This window comes from Argopecten irradians, chromosome 10, assembly GCF_041381155.1.
Source record: "Argopecten irradians isolate NY chromosome 10, Ai_NY, whole genome shotgun sequence".
Classification (NCBI taxonomy): Eukaryota; Metazoa; Mollusca; class Bivalvia; order Pectinida; family Pectinidae; genus Argopecten; species Argopecten irradians.
The window spans coordinates 18,737,131-18,757,977 of NC_091143.1; the positions used below are offsets into that span (position 1 = coordinate 18,737,131).

The 20,847-nt window shown below is 34.4% G+C and overlaps 1 protein-coding gene across 1 annotated transcript; it reads right to left on the reverse strand.

The window, feature by feature from the left end:
* Nucleotides 1–113: 113 nt before the first annotated feature.
* LOC138333322 (chitin synthase chs-2-like) lies at nucleotides 114–20,589 on the reverse strand. Its single transcript, XM_069281622.1, has 17 exons — nucleotides 20,524–20,589; nucleotides 20,020–20,075; nucleotides 14,378–14,536; nucleotides 12,494–12,605; nucleotides 10,881–11,225; nucleotides 10,630–10,685; nucleotides 10,160–10,337; nucleotides 9,374–9,523; nucleotides 7,283–8,526; nucleotides 6,667–6,900; nucleotides 6,105–6,184; nucleotides 5,845–5,947; nucleotides 5,236–5,389; nucleotides 3,832–4,047; nucleotides 3,513–3,648; nucleotides 2,930–3,130; nucleotides 114–2,463 (listed from the first exon to the last, which is right to left on the reverse strand). Exons 3-17 carry the CDS (start codon nucleotides 14,530–14,532, stop codon nucleotides 503–505), a joined length of 5,325 nt encoding a protein of 1,774 aa, XP_069137723.1. The 5' UTR covers nucleotides 14,533–14,536; nucleotides 20,020–20,075; nucleotides 20,524–20,589; the 3' UTR covers nucleotides 114–502.
* Between the last annotated feature and the right edge of the window lie 258 nt (nucleotides 20,590–20,847).

The window sequence follows — 20,847 nt, forward strand, 5'->3', positions numbered from 1 at the left end:
ACCTATTTGATATTTACATACAGATTTATCTATCATTGCAGGTAGGTATTGATTGTGAAGTCATATATTTGAGAGGGCAACGTCATTTGCAGAGAAAACGACGTGATTGTCGATCACAAAATAACGTCACAATGTATACCTGCCAACAAGGGAGATAACTCTGTAATATGCAAAAACTTTTATACACAGTGAACATTAGCATCACCTCCAGTTTTTATATACATAATATAATAATAAAACTTTAACTTTGTAGATTACTGATTTTGTACATTCAATCGTGCTAAAAACATGTAGATTATAATATCTAATTTAAAATTTAAAGCATTTTATAGTACAATTTGTAGAATATCTATATAACAACTTAATGGAATAATGACTCTATAAGTAAGATATAGGGGTGTATTTGCACACAGTTACATGCAGCAGTCTAATGGGCGTCTATAATTATACCGCTCATTAAAACAATTAAGGACATCTTTGAATTAAAAAAAAACCCCATGTTTCACACACTTTCCGACATTTCCACGGCCCTATGGATGTTTGTCATAGATTCATCTGTCGCATGGGTTTCTCCGCTTCTTTCGCGTTTTAGCTGATTCCGAAAACGGCGTTCGAAAGCCCTTCTAAGGGTTCTGCCTGTTGAAAAACCACGTTTGTTGAAGATAGCGCTGTTTCGTCTGCGAAGGGCAGTTTTCTTGTTCTGACAGTCTTGTGAATGATAAGAAGGTGGATGAGCCGTACTTGAAGCACTAGACAGAGTATCCGTATATGTATTAGATGACATTTCGTCGTCATCGTCGATATCCTCTTCTTCATAATCTGCAATAGGATCATCGTAGTCTGGTTCCGGTTCGTTCTCGATGTTTATGACTCTCTGCAGTTCCATTGTTTTCATGATTATTTCCTGTATCTTGTATTTTTCTGTGAATTTCTTACTGCACGACACGTCAGTGATAGAAAGTACATGCAAAATTGTTCCCCAACGATGAGACAACATTCCAATGAATTGAAAAACCAAGATTGCGCCAAACAATCCAAGAAAGAACATACCGAGAGGCTCAAATGTTAGATCCTTTTTCAGTGGATTGTAGTGGGGGATTTTGATAAATAGAGCAGTGTCTTTAAACTCATCTTGAAGCAGTTGTAGCTGCATAGTTAAGGCAATCCATAATGCGCTTGTCATGAAAAATCCGAACACAACATTATTCCGGAGGTTCTTTAGGTCAGCTGCGACCTTCTCCTGGTGAATCTTGTCCTCGACAATTGGATGAAGATACCGTTTAAGAAGCTGGTCCCAGAATAACATTTCTCGGTGATCCATCCTCTTTATCGGTCCGTCTCCACACACACTATCCTTCAGCCATCCTGGGTTTTCGGGGTCCTCGTTCTTCATCCACATTGGTATTTTATTTGTAGAGTCATGTATTGGTTCGTTAGATTCGGGTTCCAGGTGTTGCGTTTCATTCAGACTTTCTCGTTTACGTTCTTTGGTTTCTGTATCACTAACGTCTGATCGTATCGGGTAGGTGTGATTTATGCGTGGGCCATTCATATTGCGATTTTGTCGTAATTCGATTACCAGAGCTTCTAGAAGTTCATCCGTTTTAGTTTTAGATTTAGGTGCTAATGTAGACTGGCGTATTTGTCGAAACATGTCTGCTGTTTCATTCAAAATGCTGTCCAAACCTAACCAACCCAAAATTCCTTTTCGTTGGCGTTTTAGACGTTTTTCCTCCGATGCTTTCTTCTCTTCGATGATCTCTTCTCTAGATTTGCGCATGGGCAGTTCCCTTGTGCCCCAGGAGACAATATGAAGGTTACAGAGGTAGTAAATGGTCAGCACCAAGTATCCTGTCGGTATGCATATAAAGTATAATGCACCAGGTATCACACAGGCAAACTCCTCGGGATGCATTAACGCAGCGACGAAGAAAATGATGACGAGAATGAGGAGGAAGACAACATTAGGACTAGTCAGTGATCCATCGATGGCCGTTCCTATCGTCCCGATTAAAACAATGGTCATTATGATGGCATAACATGCGCTCATGATTGTTGCAACTGTAACCTGTGTAGTTGGCTTTGCGTATATGCATAATACAATGAACGCGATTGGAGGAATCAGAGACAGAGCATACGATTCGACGACGCTTGTTTTGAAGACCACCGAGAACGCTCCAGCCATCATCAAAAGCACAGTGGCGGGTCCTAGCAAAGTTGAGACAAGGAGTAGGAACTGATACAGAACGTACGGCGTGCTGATGTTATCATTTAGTCTGACAGTGTTCTTCCAGTCCCCGAGAAGATCGATGACGTTCGCCAAAGTTGACGGTCCCCAGCGTCGTCTTTGGTTGAAAAATTCAGAAAATGTCTCTGGTGCATGTGTCAAGGCATCGGCAGCAGCGCAATAGTCGATACGATAGCCTTGCTGCAGAAGGAGAGTACTCAGCCAGCGGTCCTCACCTATAGATAAACATACTATTATTACTTCAAAAGCCAACATTAAGCCAAACATGTATTTTGTGCATGAACTTTAAATAAAGTCAATTATGACACATAAGAAAATGGGTAATAATTTGTCAGTGCATAGAAAACGTTAAAATCATTTCCATGGTGAATTTATAGTCTATTCTTTAAATTTTAATTATTTTTATTCAAATTAATTTACTATAATTGTTAATTAAGGAGATCTAGGTTCATGTGGTGACATGTATTTCCTTAATTTGCCCGAAGCCATTAATTATATAAGTGGTTATTGCTCCTAATTAGATAACAAGTCAAAAAATAGGTTATGAGAGGCATCCTATTTGCCAAGCAATACTGATTCGTTATACTATCTTGACCAAAAATCCTATCATCTTTATCAAATATCCCATCATACCTTGTCCAAACGCTAAACTCAATATTGTGCACAGAGAACCGTTTATACCTTGATCATACTGGACGTATTGTCCTGCCTCTGTCGTACGTATGGCGTATGTCCGTGCAACGTTATCGTCCATTAAGGCTGACCCTCGGAACAAGCTGAAGCAGCCAGGGGCACAGAGTACACACCCGAACACGTGCTCAGTGGCCTTCTGTAACCAATGGCCTATAGCGTACTCAAACTCCTGGTACCACATTATCGGGCCTACAATGACACAAGCAAAGATATTAAAATATATAATATGCTTCTATATAATACATGTAGTGTTATGGAGAGGCTTTGTCTGATGGGCTACCCAAATTGAATATTTTGAATTCATAAAATATGTTTAAAATGAAATAGAGATTAAAAATATCACGATACGATGTTTAATTGTAAACGTTTACTGTTTCATGAAATCTCGTTCTCAAAAGTTTGCAAATCGCGGAGAGAATTCAAAATGTCAGCTTTTATGAACAATTGCTATGAACTATTCTCATTATGATATTTGCATGTTCTCCCACATGTTGTTTGATTGTTTCTCGTGTCAACTGGACATCTAATCTATATTCATTAAATATTACCATAGAAATAATGTCAAACTTACCTGATCCCACCGGATGTATACGCCCACAAGCTGCGCCAACTTTCTTATTTTTCTTTAGTCGGTCCACCAGAAGGCGAACTGCATCCGGTTTGAAATCTACGTCACCGTCCAGGGTCAAAATGAATGTATTTTCCGCCTGAGAAAACAAAATGTTATTATCACTTGCATACCAAAATGGATAATATCGTTTGAACAATAAAGACCAATACCATCAGCTCAATTGGAACTTACATGATATAGAGACTGCGGGTCAATCAACAACGTCAGTTTTGTAATATATTTATTGTATCCCAAAAGAAGTTGCCCAAGGATAATGTACCTGTGTGTGGACCTCATCGCTGACATAATTGAAGATGACGCTGCGCGTGAAGTGTGACGACTGACGCCGCCGCCGGAGTTGTGTTTCCGTCAGTTTGACACGATGGGTATCAGAGTCTTTATCCGGGGTGTTTGTGGACCCTGAAACGTCACGGTGAATAAGGTTCTCAGGTTGGGCCAGGATCCGATAGCCAAGTAGGTAGTACATGTACATTACCTAGAGGAGAAAGGTGTGTTCTTTTTTATATTTTCAACGTCATAACAAGTGTTTCAATCGCGCGAGAATATCTTTGATGATTGTCTTAATAATAATATTTATTGCATGGAATATAGTTTGTATTAGCCACCAACAAAGTCTATTTAAACCAAATGGTCGTATCTACCTTGGCTTGCATGTTCATTGTTATTGTGTCTGTGTTGAAATTTCGGCATCTTGCGGATATTCATTACACACTTTTTAAGATCGCAATGAGTGATATGATTCTTTTACCTAATTAACTGGTTAATTATAGGAGTGATCACATTTCTTTGTGGAGACATTAACAATCTACTTTTAAAATTATATGTGCCGGATGTTTCATACCCATGGATCGAGATGCGCTTTTAATATGTTATTCACCACCAAAAATTACCTATATTTTGAGAACTACAGTACTTTCAATGGATAGGTTTTAATTGAACAAGTACAAATAGAACTGAAAATAATTTTTGGAAGTACTGCTAAATATCATTATATTGTTGTATATAGTGAAGTAAAATGAGTACATACAGTCAGACTATGAAGCCATATTGTGGTCTACAATTTCATTTCACATTTTTGAGGTGTTATTAGTTATTGTAAAGTGATTTCAGCATGTATGTTTAAATTTATACATACATAAGCATGAAAAATAATAATTTTACTGTACATAATTTTAGAGTTGTAACTAACGTTATTAGGCACCTGAAGCAATTTTAATGATTTTCACAGCTTTAATCATCAAAGCTTATGGTTTTCAATATATTAATGAAGAAATAATTCCCTGTTACGGCACATATATCTCAAAATAAAAAACTTTGAAAGCCGTTTTTACTATGAAAATTGCTTGTGTACCAGTCCACCATTGTATTAACTTCTCTGAAAAAATATCTTTACTAAATTTGAGTCCGCATACATCTGAACGTTTTGAGAAACACATGAATATTATGGCATGTCATACATTCTAACCGTGATCAACGTTTGCTGTAACACTAGTACATTCCAATATATAAATAACCAATGTCTTTTAAAAACATGTCATTTCTGTCACCTGTGACCAGCGCTTCTTGTGACGTATTATATCTTTAGTAACATATCATTTCACTCACCTGCGACCAGCGCTTCTTGTGACGTATTTTATCTTTAGTAACATGTCATTTCTCTCACCTGTGACCAGCGCTTCTTGTGACGTATTTTATGTTTATCCTTTAGGTGTACCACAAGTCTTGTTCCTCCTGGTAACCGCCACGTCATCCGACCGCCATAAGGTGTCGGAGTACGAACTGGCGGAGCTAGGGTCATCTGACGCTCGTGAACAGAACTGCAATTCAATCAGAAATAATTTATCCTTAATGTCTACCCCTAGGTTTCATTATTCAAAATATTTACATTGTTTTTGCAAGAATATAGTTTCATTCAATATTCCCGTTACTTAAATGTTTAATAATCGACAATTTAGGTGAACTCATCGGAATCTTGTTTTCCTTGCACAAAGATGTAACATCATTAAACGAATTTTCAAATGACAATCAAATATTTAAGTAAAACGTTACTGGTGAAATGCTACTAGTATGCTAAATACAACGAGAAACAAAGGATAATTCCAAATACGGGCAGAATGTATTGAAGTTTTAACACACATAATGATATCAAAACCAAATATTTCCCTAAAAGATCTAATCAAAATGACCTATTGAAACTATTGTTCAATTTAGATAAAATCGATACAAATGTTTATTAACATGAAAATTATAACGACCGAGAAGAAGGACAGACCTGATGGCGTCATCAATACAGTCCATTAGCTCCGCCACAAAACTGTTCGGTATGAGTTTGTCGTCATCAGAGAGTTCCATGGCGTCATCGAAAAACACGTGTGCTATAAAATATAAAAATAATTTTATATAACTGTAACATATGTTTAGCAAATATTACATTTTCATCAGATAAATAATACACGAAAATGTCATTTATTCGAACAAGGTTCTCTCCACCGAAATAGTAAAGCGAACTTTTTCTTTTAAACGTCACCTTACCTTCAAATTCATAATAATCTGGATCTCTTATACCATAAAACTTCTGAGCTAAAAATCGTGCACTGTGGTCGATATCCATTCTGAAAATACAATTCAAACTTTCATTGGAGAAAATATGTCTTTGAAGCCAAGGTCATTTGGTAGGACATCAACGTGCGACCCCTACTCGTATAGAATATATACAATGTTATACAGACGGAAAATTTGTTATTTACATTTTTCTTTTCTTTGCCTTTTTAAAAGACTGATCATACGCAGTTTATTTTGCCTATGAACCATGGCGACCTTAGTTACCGGCTTTATTCTGTCTAAAACCAGAACAATAATCGTAAATAAAAGGATTAAATTTTAGTTTCATTGCGTGTACGGTAGTTAGAATCAATCTTTTTTTTCCTAATTTATTCCAATTAATGTGATACCTCGTTAAATAAATTAGTTACAGCGAAGAATGCATAAAAAGTGAATGGCACTATTTCAGACATATTTAACATATTTATAAATATTTACATTTTAACAAATTGCGTTCGGAATGATAATGATAAATACACGTACAAACATTTACCTGAATAGAGATTTAAGGAGTTGTGTCATTTCACATCTCGTCTCATGCCACATTGTTGCGCATGCGTAGATCTGCGGTACGACATCATCAGCCCTGTGAACTTCTTCGTCATCATAAAGTGTTGAAACGTCATCATCGGGACTGAAAAGCGCGGAATCCCGATCATTGGTCCTCCGACGTAACATCAATGACTGGTCCGTGAGGATCCCACATCGAATGGGCATCACAAACAACCTGTAAATGATAATGATCTTGGTTTTGTCTCACAGCTTTAATCTTATCTTATTAATCACAGTTCGAATTATGTATGTGATTTGTGTTTATCGTTGATAAGATGTGTCAGGTTTTGTTTAATTATTGGCTCGGGATAGATTGTACTATCTTAATCAATATAACTGCCAATGGTATTAAGCAGAAATACCCTTCATCTATTACATTATAGCACAAAGGAAGGAACCTAATCACAAACTAGTCTTCGTATAAATAGTATAAACAGTTTCACAAAACATAACTAAATGGTAAATGACATAATCTAATACCATCAGCTATAGCTTAAGACATTTTTCAAATCTGATTAATCCTTAGCTGACTTTTAGAACAGTATTTAGCAACAAACCTGTCAATCTTTGCCATCCTCCCATTTCGAGGAAACCAGATATGTGACGTCAGAATGATTTGTGACACCCAGAGAACGCCGAGCCACATGAGATGGAACATTCGGATATCTCCGGCCATTTCCGGACACAACCAAATATAGATATAAGACGGTATAAACTTGGTGTAGCACTGGACGATGATTATTCCTATTGTTATAGGTGTGGCCATAAACAATGGTATGGAAAATCCTATCACTTGCATACAGAGCTTACACGCAAGACTACCGAAATAGGATAGAACGGCACTACACAGGAGCTGAAGGTACAAAGGGCCGTAATGCTGAAAATTCCTCTTCACTGATTCAGGCAGATGTAGATTGTAACTGGTAGGGCTACTTTCGTTTCTTGCTGGTGTTCCTGTTTCAGTAGGTGCAGCAGATGTTGGTTCAGGAGAAGGCCTTGGACGAAACTTCGGAGTTCGACCTTTCAGATTTGCATCTGTTAAATTGAGAACTGCACCAACACCGTTTAGGCCTATCTGATCAGAAATAGCCCGTTTAACGATAGAATTCTGCTGACTTCCAATCGGAAGGGATATTGTTGTCTTCGGTTCAGGGGTTACTTTTGGACTAAGGGCTGCAATATCGCTAGCTTTATTCAGAGTTGATCCGGATGTAGAAAACTCTATGTTGAAAGAAAATCCGGGCAGTAACAGAGCTGCAAAAAGCAATGTCCAGCCAGTCTTCCAAATCCCAACAAAAATATAAAGCCTCTCCCGGACAGAGTTCAGTCGGCGTTTCCATTGCAGGAATGGTATATTGAACGTACAGATGGATAAATCACTTTCTACATAATTTTCCCAATATGATATAGAAATGAAAAATAAAGCGACGGGTATTTCCCACATGTAACGGTTTTCAAACTTCGGCACTGGTCTTTCTATCGAGTGTAGAGTGTCCGGATCATAGACAACGTCCCTCTGAAGTTGGTTCCTTTCTGCCTCATTTAGAGGGTTACTGAACATTGTGGAAGCCGCGAGATTACACAACTGTATAACGAAGGCAAGACCATTGACAAACGTTAAAGTAAAGCGCTTCATTGTTGGCCTAGATATGTCGGTTGCTATGGTGATAGTTTTAAGGAATGCTGGAACAGTACATATCCCACAGAAATGAAGCAATCCCCGAGCCATGTCCATTCTGGGGAGGATGTGGAAAACCATGAGGCAAAGTCCAAAAGAATGAAGAAGTTCCATGAACAATGTCTGTAAACAAAACAAACATTGTCAACACCTCAGAATATCTATAGTACAAAATAAAATCCGAATTCAAAATCAATAAACGACGTGAGGTAATAGGTACAGCATAATCAAACCAAAAATATATTCTCTTGATCTCATAGACAGGTGAATGTTTTTGAAAATGTTTATTGGTATTAATGGTAAATGGTGAATCAGTTTCAAATGTGTTGGTAAGGCAATATATATAAATGTAAAATATGTAAAGTAATTTTGAAATTATTTTAAGTTTGTTTCTGAAAGGAAGATAAACAAGATAAGAGTTTTATGAAAATTTTTGTCAAATTTTAGTGCGGAATTAAACGAAAGATGGAACCCCCGACATAAAAGTTTAGTAAGTTGGTACTTCTTTACCAATTTTATTCACAGTTGCGTGAGATGACCCTCTTTAAAATTACTGATGAATGACCGGACTTGAAAGCTTCATTTAACCTTGACAGTGGTAAACGTTAACATTGTCGTCTATGGAAAATCATTTGGTTCTGAGATCTCTAATAAACGTCTTACAGACACTCGGTTCACATTGCAAGGGAGTTAGAGATCCTTTAACTGTAAACCATTTCATACTATTATTTTGATCGCGAATACATAAATTTGAAATCATCGGCAATCTCTCCGTATATTAAAATATTCACACAAGAATAAATAGAAATACACGAGGAGGGATTTCTCCTGAGAAATCACGACCCCCACACATTTAAATCATAACGTTCCTTTGTTTGTTATATCAAATACCCTACAAAAATAGCATTTAAACTAAGTTAATGAATTTATTACAATTACTTGAAAGCTATTAAATGCGATCGATACCTACAATTATAACGGTTTTGAAGGAAGGCCAAGAATTGCTGCCAAATAAGGACTTGGCTGAGAAGCTGAACATCCAGATGATATAAGGGAAACATATGGCAATGACAAGCATGGTATTAGTGGGGCTGTCCGACTCCCACAACGCCTTCTTGTCCTGGAATATAGGTTATCACAAGGAACATTGTATCATTCATGAGGTATTGGAAAAGTGGCTTAGAACTGCCATTAGTTGTATTAGAGTGCATTGTAGTTATGTTTTAGAATAGTCAACTCAAAAAAGAAAGTCTTTGAATCCATGAACAGATAACTTATTTTTCTAACGGCGTATCATCATTGCGATATTGGGTAAAAATTCCCAGTCAAATGAAGCCAAATGTAGAGTATAAAACAGGACATGCACAGTATGCTTGTTTAAAAATGACAAGGATGTCAATTGGCAACACACATAACTTGGAACAATAGTTACGACGACATTTCGAATTTGATATACAATCTGCAGGCAATGTGAATGTAGCATCAGTCTTGTCATGCAATATACATATATATGTTATAGAGCTCGATAGTAGAAGTTGAAGTCTTCAGGATAAAAAAAGTCGATTTAAGATGTCTGCTATTTAATCAAAACTGACGCCACTTTATATTAACATCTGTCATTGGTCAAGTCAAAACTTTATTAGATTAATGCTTTAATCCTGTTTTACGATCTTGGCAACAGAACGGTCAACTGATATAGTGAAATGAAATACAAACTTAAGAAATGATTTATTTAAACAATAAAAATATTTAGTACCTTCAGGATGCTGGAGGACATAAGTAGGATACAGAGTTTACTGACGATAGCTGAACCCATGACCACACAAAAGAACAGCACGTAACAGAAGATCTTAAACGCTCGTAAGAATGGCCGGAAGGTGTCGCTGGTAGACACGCGTTCTCTTGGAATCATCTGGAATCGGTCCCAAAGTCGCCTGCCAACAGACACATGATAACAATACAACGAAGTCTCTGATGTAATTATAAACCACCGTAGGTTTCAACATTATAATGATGTAAGAAGGTAAACAATTTATATCAGGTGTAAGAGAAGTGACTGTAATCTTAAACTTCTGAAACTTTAGACAATAGGAATATGCCAGACCATGTATTAAGATCATTTGAAATAATATTTGTCACAGAAGTTCACATGTGTACTTGAAATGTTGGAAGAAATGTGTTTGGGATGTTTGTCGAAAATATAAATGGTTCTTACAAAGTGCTTACATATCAAGTAACGTGTCTTCCTTCCCAGGCATTTTAATGCGTACATGACTATTTTTCTGAAAAAAAAATATAAATCAACGCTACAATTATGCTTTAAAAGTGCATAATATGTGTATTTATCACGTGTTACTATGTATTTTCACCAGGTATATATTCCTAGATATATTAGCCTTGGATTGGTATACGTGACTTTAACAGATATGAAATCAATAATATTTTCGATGCTTAAATATTTTACATGTTTTCTTAACCTTTGAAAATAATGGCGGTGGAGTAAAACTATAGACAGGTGCGGGGATTGAAACGTCTGAAGTCACGTGATCTTGTTGTTGCATCCATTCAGCTACTCTGCTATGTGAAGCCGTGGATGACGTCAGCATATTTTCGTGTTTAAAAGAGGATGATGTAGCCGACCTGTCGTCTATCATTGTCTCGAAAGAAGGCCTTTGTGAGTTACCAACAGACACTTGTGTGGTGTCGTCAAGGTCAACCATGCCGTCTTCCATCCCATATGGGACATGCGCAGACGCCATCATCTGTTTCCTATCTGCCACGATCTCCTGTAGAACAGGTCCATGCCAGTGTCGTAGCAGCACCTGAAAGATAAAAGCAATATACCTTCTTAATCAGACGTCAATTACGGCATGAAATTTTTCACAAGTTTCTCCTGATATCAGATAAAGCAGATGCATGTCACGTCATGATGTAAAAAAGATAACTCTCACGAAAATTGTTCAGACTCTCTCACGATATGCAGTTAATATAAAGGCTCTTGCGACATAAAGTAACCAATTGTTTTTCTACGCCTCTTACGATTGTAGAAACCAATATATATTCAACTTAAACCCAAGTGATATCGAGGGGTATTCAATTATGATTAGCAGTTATACAAAGTTTGTTGCATCAGGTTGGTTTTATGCTTTAACGGTTGATATCTAATATCGTTGGTTTAGGGAGGAATGCCCCGCCCCATAATTGGTGTCCGTGACATCCTATTAAAGCATACGACGGACAATTATTGGTTAGACATCCTAAATACATCATATTGACAAATGGCGAACCAGTCGCCTCTTACAATCACGTGGTATGGAATCAGATACAATTTTATGTCCTACATATTAGACAATTATGATGATTTTACAGACCGAGAAGCTTAACTGTTACAAAGTTCGATTTTTAGTAGCGTTGACCTTTGGTTCCATTTCCATATTACAAGATTAATTTTTCTTTGTTTTCATACCAAATCTGGCTTTCTGATTGGCCAATATTTTTTTTGCATACCACTATGAAAAAAAAATCCGAGAATGGCGCGAAACCCCGACGTTAACGTGACGTCACAATAGAGACATTGACGTTGCGTATTGATTCGGAAAAAAGAATCCCTTGAAAAACCACTATAATGTTACATTTAAACATACTTCATTTTATCAAATAGAGTATAAAATTAATTATAAGTATTGATGTCACTATTTTTTAATTTTATCGGGTTATGAAAAAAAATTGTTTGCAAACTTTTGTGAGAATCCGCTACGCGGATTCACACAGTTTGCAAACAATTTTTTTTTCATACCCCGATAAAATTAAAAAATAGTGACATCAATGCCATATTACAAGATTAAATAATGCTTAAAACTTTTCGAATATTCCATTCTTTGGAGAATTATATTTCTTATTGTATATTTCGATTGCATCACAAAGTTTTCGTCAGCAGATCTAGATTGTATAACTGAGAACAGATCAGTGATCTGTAATGTGTTCAACAGTCAAAATACTAATAATATAATTCTCCGATAAATGAAAAACATGAAATTTAATACGGATCTACAGAAAGCGTTTAACATCTATATTTGTAAATATTACTTACCTTCCCTTGTGCTATGGCATAACCATTGATACCGGCATCAGAGAGAATCCTCTCACACGCATCTACTGACGGAACAGCAGACACGCTCTGACTGAATGATATATCCCGGAACCTGGAAATTGTAGGAAGATCTAAGTCTGTTCTATGAACAACACTAAAATGATGCAGTAAGTCAGAAGACACAAAGCTCCATATTCAAAGATTGTATTCAATGAAAATCTCGATCATCAATTTTTTATGGCATGATATTGTATCAGATACGTCAGTAGACCCTTGCAAAAGGGTACCTTCAGAATTCACCATATTGTCTACAACCACATGGTCAAAACGTTTATAAACATTTATTATTAATATTGTAGCTCAAGTATAAACAATGCTAATCTTATCTAAAGCTTTCTGTATAATTTTATAATGAGTGTACATCAGCGTTAACTGTTATACACCAGGAGTTACACATTCCAGTGTCAAAGTCTCGAGTATAAACTCTCTATTTTAAAGATCCTTGACTAAAATATATTTAATAAAAAAAAACTGATGAGACGTCACTAGTAATTTTACGCAAAAAGTGAATATTGAGGGCACGTACTGCAGAACGTGTACCATGCTACACGTAAGAGTAAATTTTAAAGAAATATGTTAGACTTACATATTGTTTCGCGTTCTCATTAAGCATCACAAAATAAGTATCACAAATACATCCCTGCAGAATGCCTTGATTTCGTCACATAGGAAAATCTGACAACATGACCAATTCTAAGCACGTGCACAATGTGAAATCAACAAAATATAAAAGATAATTGTGTAAATTACATAAAAATACCGTTTGTTGCTTACGTTAAAAGAAATCTCAGACATAAACGAGAAGTCGTGCGACCAAACGGAAGGATGTAAGATGAAAAAGGAAATACATTGCTGTAATTATATAAGGTAAACTCTAAACTTTGTATAACCTATTTATAGTGCCATCTCACATGTCCTAGAAGTAACGCTGTTGATTTATATATACACATTTGTAGCAGTCCTATTGTGTTTTGGGTCAGGATAGAAGGTTATAAAAATATGGCTTGTCAGACAAGGAAATCATAAAAGTATATCATTCATGAAAACCTGTGTTAGCTGTAATACTACTGCACTTACAGCGGATTGTTTTAATTCATACTTTTCTAAAAATGACGGTATTGACTACGTTCATTTTATTTAAAATATTGAGGCATTTTTATAACCGACGTTTGCCTTTATAGCGATCTCTTCACATTTCTTAGTTTCTGTTGGTTACAACGGTATTTGCTAGGTTTTCACAAGGTATGTGTAGTATTGTTGTCAGGACAGGAGAAACATCTCACTAAACTTTGTACATAGTAAACTTGAAGCATATCGATATCTGCCGCTGTTGAGGACATATTAAATTAAAAAACTTGCATTCATCAGATTTCATCATATCATTAAACTGACCGTCTTTTTTTAATGCTACATTTCTAACTAATCGACAGCTGTTATTGAAATTTAACGTCGTATTTATATGTCTATAAATCTTCATCAAAGAAAGAAGTGTTTTATAAGGATTCCATGGCGCTAGCATACAATACGTTCTGATAACAAACTTCGAAATAAACTTACGTCAAAATCTTCAAATCGAATATGTTCTGCTAAAGTTGCAGAATGAATTGGCTTACGTTTTCAACTTTATTCGGCGCCGAGAATTCGAACCCAGATCTATACATTCATAACGCAAATATTTGCCAAGGTTTTCAAATACAGATTTATCATTGCGAAACGTTATTTTGATATTGTCTATGTTGTCTTTTTCCTTATCTTAAAAAAAATTTCCGCGATGAATGAGCCATAGTCGCACTATATTTGTAATTGCAAAATCAATGTTTATACCTTTGAACGAACTCATCAACAGACATGCAGATAGAAAAATCTTTCCTCTGGAATGGGTTGACATCGATACCAAATCGTTCACTTGTTCTGGATGTAATAGTTCCGGTCTCAGAACTGTCTCCATGGTTACTGCCTCGGTCTGAGCTAGGTCGCATCAATCTTAAGAAAATTATGAAATAACGATATTAAACATTTTGGAATTATAAAAACACTCTCATGAATACCGGTTAAATCTCGAAATTAATTGATTATACTTCACCATATATAGCTACAAGACAGGAAGTTAGGAACTAAATGTCTTTGGTAAAGCTTTATGGACTATAACTTTCGTTATTTTGTCGATAGTGAAAGCTGTTTAAATGTTATACTTATTTTTCTCCGAATGTCTTAGGTTTAAACTTTTTGAAGTAATTTTAATTATAAAAGTAAAAATAGGCTCGACAGATGCCAATTCATTCCGAATCCTTCCGAACATCTTCGCGACAATCTCGAAGTAACACGAGAGTTGTGAAATCAAGAGAAAAAGTCATCGAATTTCATAAACAAAACATGTGGTCGACCTCAACAGAGGGGATCTACAAAGAAAATAATGCGCAAACAATATTTGATACATATAATACTTAACGGAAATATGTGAATTAAACCAGCATGATTTGCTCATATTAGCCAGAGGGAAAACGTAAACAAACACAAGTGCGCTTCACTAATTCATTGGCTCAACACGTGTGATCGTGTCGACATCAGTTACGTAATACGATTCGGAATCCGACAAAACTCGAAGGTACTGAACATGGCAGTGATTGAAGGAGCCTTATTAAAACCATGAATATATATGATCCCCAGATCTCGGCTCTTTTATAGGCCGACATATGTTTTTGGGGAATCAAATCATTAAGTTACATTTCCACGTTCAAATATCAAGTGTTTAAGTGACATATCGTTAAGAGTACATTAAAATTTGTACATATATCGGGAAAAACCCAGTTCTAATTGAAATTAGATCAGTCGGTTTTACTGTGATATGCCTGAAAAGCCCATGGTTGTGACATGTGTGTAGATGTTCAAACTCGCTCGCTGTCCGCCATTACACATTGTGGTTGAACTTCTTGTATGCCGAGCCCTGTCCCTTGCTCGTAGAGTAATGCAACTTTTGTCTAGAACTGCTCAAATCGCTCTGACAGTAGTGCGTTTACCTTATTAGATGAATTGTCTTGCCTAAAATCATTTTATCACCTTCTCAGTGGTTATGTAGTTTATTTGTTTAACGTGCGTGACTTTGGCTCGGGTATGGGTACAGCGTCCATATTGTACCTGCTTAATCGTATTGATCAACGATTTGATATTTCAACGATATTAATTAAAATACTAAACAATGACGTGGAATTTGTCGATATTTTATGTTATATGTTTCATAAGAAATGTAGAACAATACATTTATGCCATATTTTGCTTCTTGGTTATGTAAAAGAATTAGCCTGAGTGAATTGTCAAGTGTTTAAGTGACATATCGTTACAGTGAAATTAGGTTGAAATATAACTAAATAAAAAATGGTGTAGTGTTTAGTGGGAGAGATATAGTTGTCAGTAGGAATCGCCCCCACTTATAGTATTTCCCTCATAACAATATTATTAACTAGATCAAATAATATATTATATGCAAAGTTATTTTCTGGAAATTATGACTCAATAAAGTTGTAAACATCTCTATTAAGGCATCCTGATTAAACGTCCTTTATACTGATACGTATATGTATTGCTTTCATAATGTTATATCATGCATTTTATACGAAAATAAAAGATCTGAATTAACACAACAAGTCAATAAAACAAAGATAACATGAAGATCAGTCACGTGTTAACTAGTACAACGTATGGCTTCACAACAATATTAAAGAGTAATGTCTCTATATTATATATAGACATGAAACACATTCCATCATCAAACAATAATCTAATTCCTTATGTTTTAGAGTACACAAAGCCCTCTCGGTATAGTGATGGTCAGTTTCGGACATACGAGATGACCACTGACACTGTTGACAGGTAATATTGAGGTTATTACCTTGATTCGAGTCTTTCCTTACTTATCTTTAAATCCTATGTATGTAGTTTAGCAATAGAAAGAAAAGGGGAAATCATATATGGTAACGCTATAAACGTGTTTATTCTATTATGCTTCCGCATGCTTGTGAAAATAATGTACATAACCCATTTAAATGCACCAAAACTTCAGTGATGTAACATTTTATTTGTGTTTATTTTCTGTGGTTTTTTACCTTGCAGACTGAGGAATAAAAGCCTAAGGGATAACATGTAAATGTTTACTTAAATTTAGCAACGAATGGTAAATTGAAAAAATATAAAAAAAGTTGCTTCTAGGAAATTTACTAAGGATCTTATTGACCGTTAATGTCACCCTTAGGGTGAATTATGCCTCGTTTTAATTGATTATATTTGAACAAATAGATATGTTTAAACAATCCATTTATTGTAATTATCGCTATTAATATATCAAGATGTGTCGTAACAAACATATACAGTATATCGACTTTTATGAACAAATGGAAGGACCTCTTTCACGAACAATGGAAATTTGCCCACGAACCAATTTTATTAAAATTAAATGTTATATGTAGCAACATTAAGAATTCAAAAGGTCCCAGGGGCCTGTGCTATGATCAAATTAAAGTTGCCCAGTAGAGGTGTATGACAGGGTTCCCTTTTTTATCAAAAAAAAGTATCAAAATAATGTTTTATATCATCAAACTGTATCATTTTCTAAAGAGTATAAATAATTACATATTGTGATCACAAATATGAATGCAAAATGTAATAAATACAATTTTGGCTATACATTATTTGTAAGACAGAAAATGTTGAAATTTTGGGTGTTGTTTTCGGCCATGTCAATTATTAACAATGGTGATTTACCCATTTCTAGTTTGAGTGCACAAAAAAAAAATTCTAAAAAGTTTGCTTATTACCTGAAGTAAATGTTTTAAAAAAATCAGAAACATTTTGGACCGGTAAATTTGTCGTTTAAAGGTATAATATGGCAAGGTCTATTTTCAGCAACTTTACATAATGATATGAATATGCTTATTTGGATCATTTATCACGGATATAACGTTGTCAACATTGATATATAATCTAATACTCATCTGTAACGCTTGATATGATTTCCATTAATTTATTTAGTGATCCTTTGTAAAAACATTCAGTTTTACATAATCAAAATTATAAAAATTTGGAAGTAGATTCACTAGTATGTCCTGTTCTAATGATTTATTTTATAATTTTAGAGTATATTTACAGTGAAGAGAGTGATTAAAATGGGATTCTGTAACTGTGTGGTTTGAGAGGAAAGAGTAACAAGGTTACATGGGTCATGTTACAAACCTACAGTAGTTCAATTATTTGCAGGGCTAACACTTTTTATAGATTAACATTTATGTTGATTCATGCTAACAAATGTAAATCTGATCACTTTCACATATTATGTTGGTTTAGATTTTATGTTTAATTTGTTCGGGAAACTCATTTATGTATAATTTTAGATTTAGATACATTAACGCCAAATACTTGAAAAATAACTGAATGAATGTAGCAGTTTTAATAATGAAAATACACGTTATCTGTAAGTAGATCATCAAAACCTGATTATATCTTTATTATCAATAATCATATTTGAATTCCATGTTAGTATCATTTGATATCTAGAATATTAAATAGCTTTACTGAGTATTAATCACAAAGGAAAGGCTTCGATACCAGTACATGTACATGGTGTATACCTCTGTGGTAAAGAGTATGTGACAATGAAACCGTTTTATTCCATACTAAATAAACTGACTTTGAATTTGGAATTATATGATTAATTTTAGTTGTAATTCTGAAGTAATCCTTATGGACAAAAACATCACTAAAAATGTTAATTGGTGGATAGGGTTTTTATCATACAGAGATAATGGAGAAACAGTCAAACAGAAATGAGAATGAGAAAATGAGAGTGTCTGATCAAACTGGAAATCATTTAGATACAGTTTATTACATATAATGTATGTTACTTAGCTTTGTGTCACGTACAAATTAATTTATTTGGCTCCCCTGACATGTATATTTCTTGTTGTGATAGCCAAATTTCTTATAAAATCAAAATTTAAGCCATTTTGATAGTATGATGTGTTTACGATACACAAAGCTAATTATGAAAAATAAAACTGTGAACCTCAAAAACGTTTGACTGTTTCATTAACCATTAAAGATGCTGTTAGTTTTAAAACTGAAAAAAAAATCTTTTAATTTTTCATGGAATTAATGAAAATTCTGAAGAAAAATAAAAAAAACTTGAAATCAAACTTCAATTGATTGATCACAAAATGTTCTGAACAATCTAAATCTTAAACTGCTAAGAAATACTAAATATAGTAAAATTAATACAATTTTGAACGAAAAAAATCATATATCAATTTGCCTTTGTTTTTTAACACAAAAAATTGTAACGGTGTGATTTGATGCCATTGCCAACCCTTTGAAAGCACAATATTTTGAAAAACAACAACATTATACATATATGTACTGATATACTAGATGTGTGAAATTGGTAAAACCTTTATTCTCTTACAAAATTATCTACTTCAATCCATTTTTATTTCTAAATTTTGTTATTATTTGACTTTATATGCCTTTCAGCTGTAAGTAAAAAGAATAATTCTGAGAATGCAGTTGCAATCATCTTCTAGGTTGAAAAATGAATGATAATGCCCACTTATTCTACAATATATAGGTTATAAAATCATATATTACTTAAAATTTAATGTAGCTAATGAGTATTAAATAAGATTAAGAAACTACTTTCTTTATTTTCTCAATTTAATGATTAAAAATGGCCGTGGTGCGACCATTGTGTAATATTGATAGAAATAGACCTTGTCTCACTAAGACCTTTAAACGACAAATTTACCGGTCCACAATTTTTCTGAAATTTTCACTACATTTACTTTAGGAAATGAGCCAAGTTTTCTGAAAAATATTTTTGGTGCACTCAAGCTGCAACTGGGTGAATTACCATTGTTAATGATTGACATGTTCGAAAATAACACCCAAAATTTCAACATTTTCTGTCTTAAAAAAGTAGCCAAAAATTGATTTGTTACATTTTGCCTACATATTTGTGATCATAATAAGTAATTATTTATACTCTTCGGAAAATAATACAGTTTTAGGACATGAAACATTATTTTGATACCTTTTTGGATAAAAAAGGGAACCCTGTCATACACCTCTACTTTAATTTGGCCACAGCACAGACCCCGGGTACCTTTTGAATTTTTAAAACGTATTTCAAGGGTTTGCATTAATGTTGCTACATGTAACATTAAGTTTTAATAAAACTGGTTCGTGGGCAAATTTCCATTGTTTTTGAAAGAGGTCCTTTAATTCTAAATACGAAATTTAATGTTATAACATTTTAAACAGATTTTTAGTGATTATATAGTCTGATACATTTTGATAATGCAGCATATCCCCTTAAGGCATTTAGAATGACGGTATCTGTCTATACAACTGACATATGACCTCTGGCAATTGAAAATGATAAATTTTACATACTATAATTGAAATCGACAACAGTATAACTATACCTGGATATCCATTGCTTGGAGTCGGTTACTTTGTTAAGTATCCCGTAACGTGACTTCTGAAAACATAAAAATGTCACGATTATTGATATTATTAATGGCTGGTGTCAACGGTCTTGGATAATTACAAACTACATTTATTAAACAAAGAACGAAAAAAATGGAATGAGAGAAAATATATCAATATGAAAAACTGCGAGTAATTATACAGTCATAACAATAGAGTAAACCCGAAACAAAACCCATTATAGTAAATTAAGAAATAAATATTCGGCAAAAACCGCCGTCGTTTGTTTTAATAATTGTCCTAATTAATTTGAAATTCCTCACGTTAGGATTACATTTACGATAAAATATATGTATGTGGATAAAACAGAAGCCGACGAAGTAGACGCTAGAATTATCTTAGAGACGGTCTAGCAACACATATTTGCATAGGTCCAAAATTGTGACTGGTTATGCAAGAATATGATTATATATTACACACGGGACTATTGTTTATATTACCTTACTACTGGCCTTAGAAGCGGTATCCGGTTGACTTTGGACACTAAGTGGCCGCGATTCGTGAAGAACATGGCTGCTTGTGGGAAAACTAAAAACGAAGTTTCTTTATTAAAGCTTTACCGTGGCATATGTAAAAAGTATTCTTACATAATATTTATGAACAAATTACTGCTTCATTTTACCTTATGAAGAGAAGTATTGATTAGAAATCTAAATTTTCAAATAAATGTTAAATTTATCGGTGTTTAGAAACTTATCTTTTTTCTTAGCAAATTAATGACAAAAAACTACCAAAATGAAAAAATAAATAAATACGCATTGCTA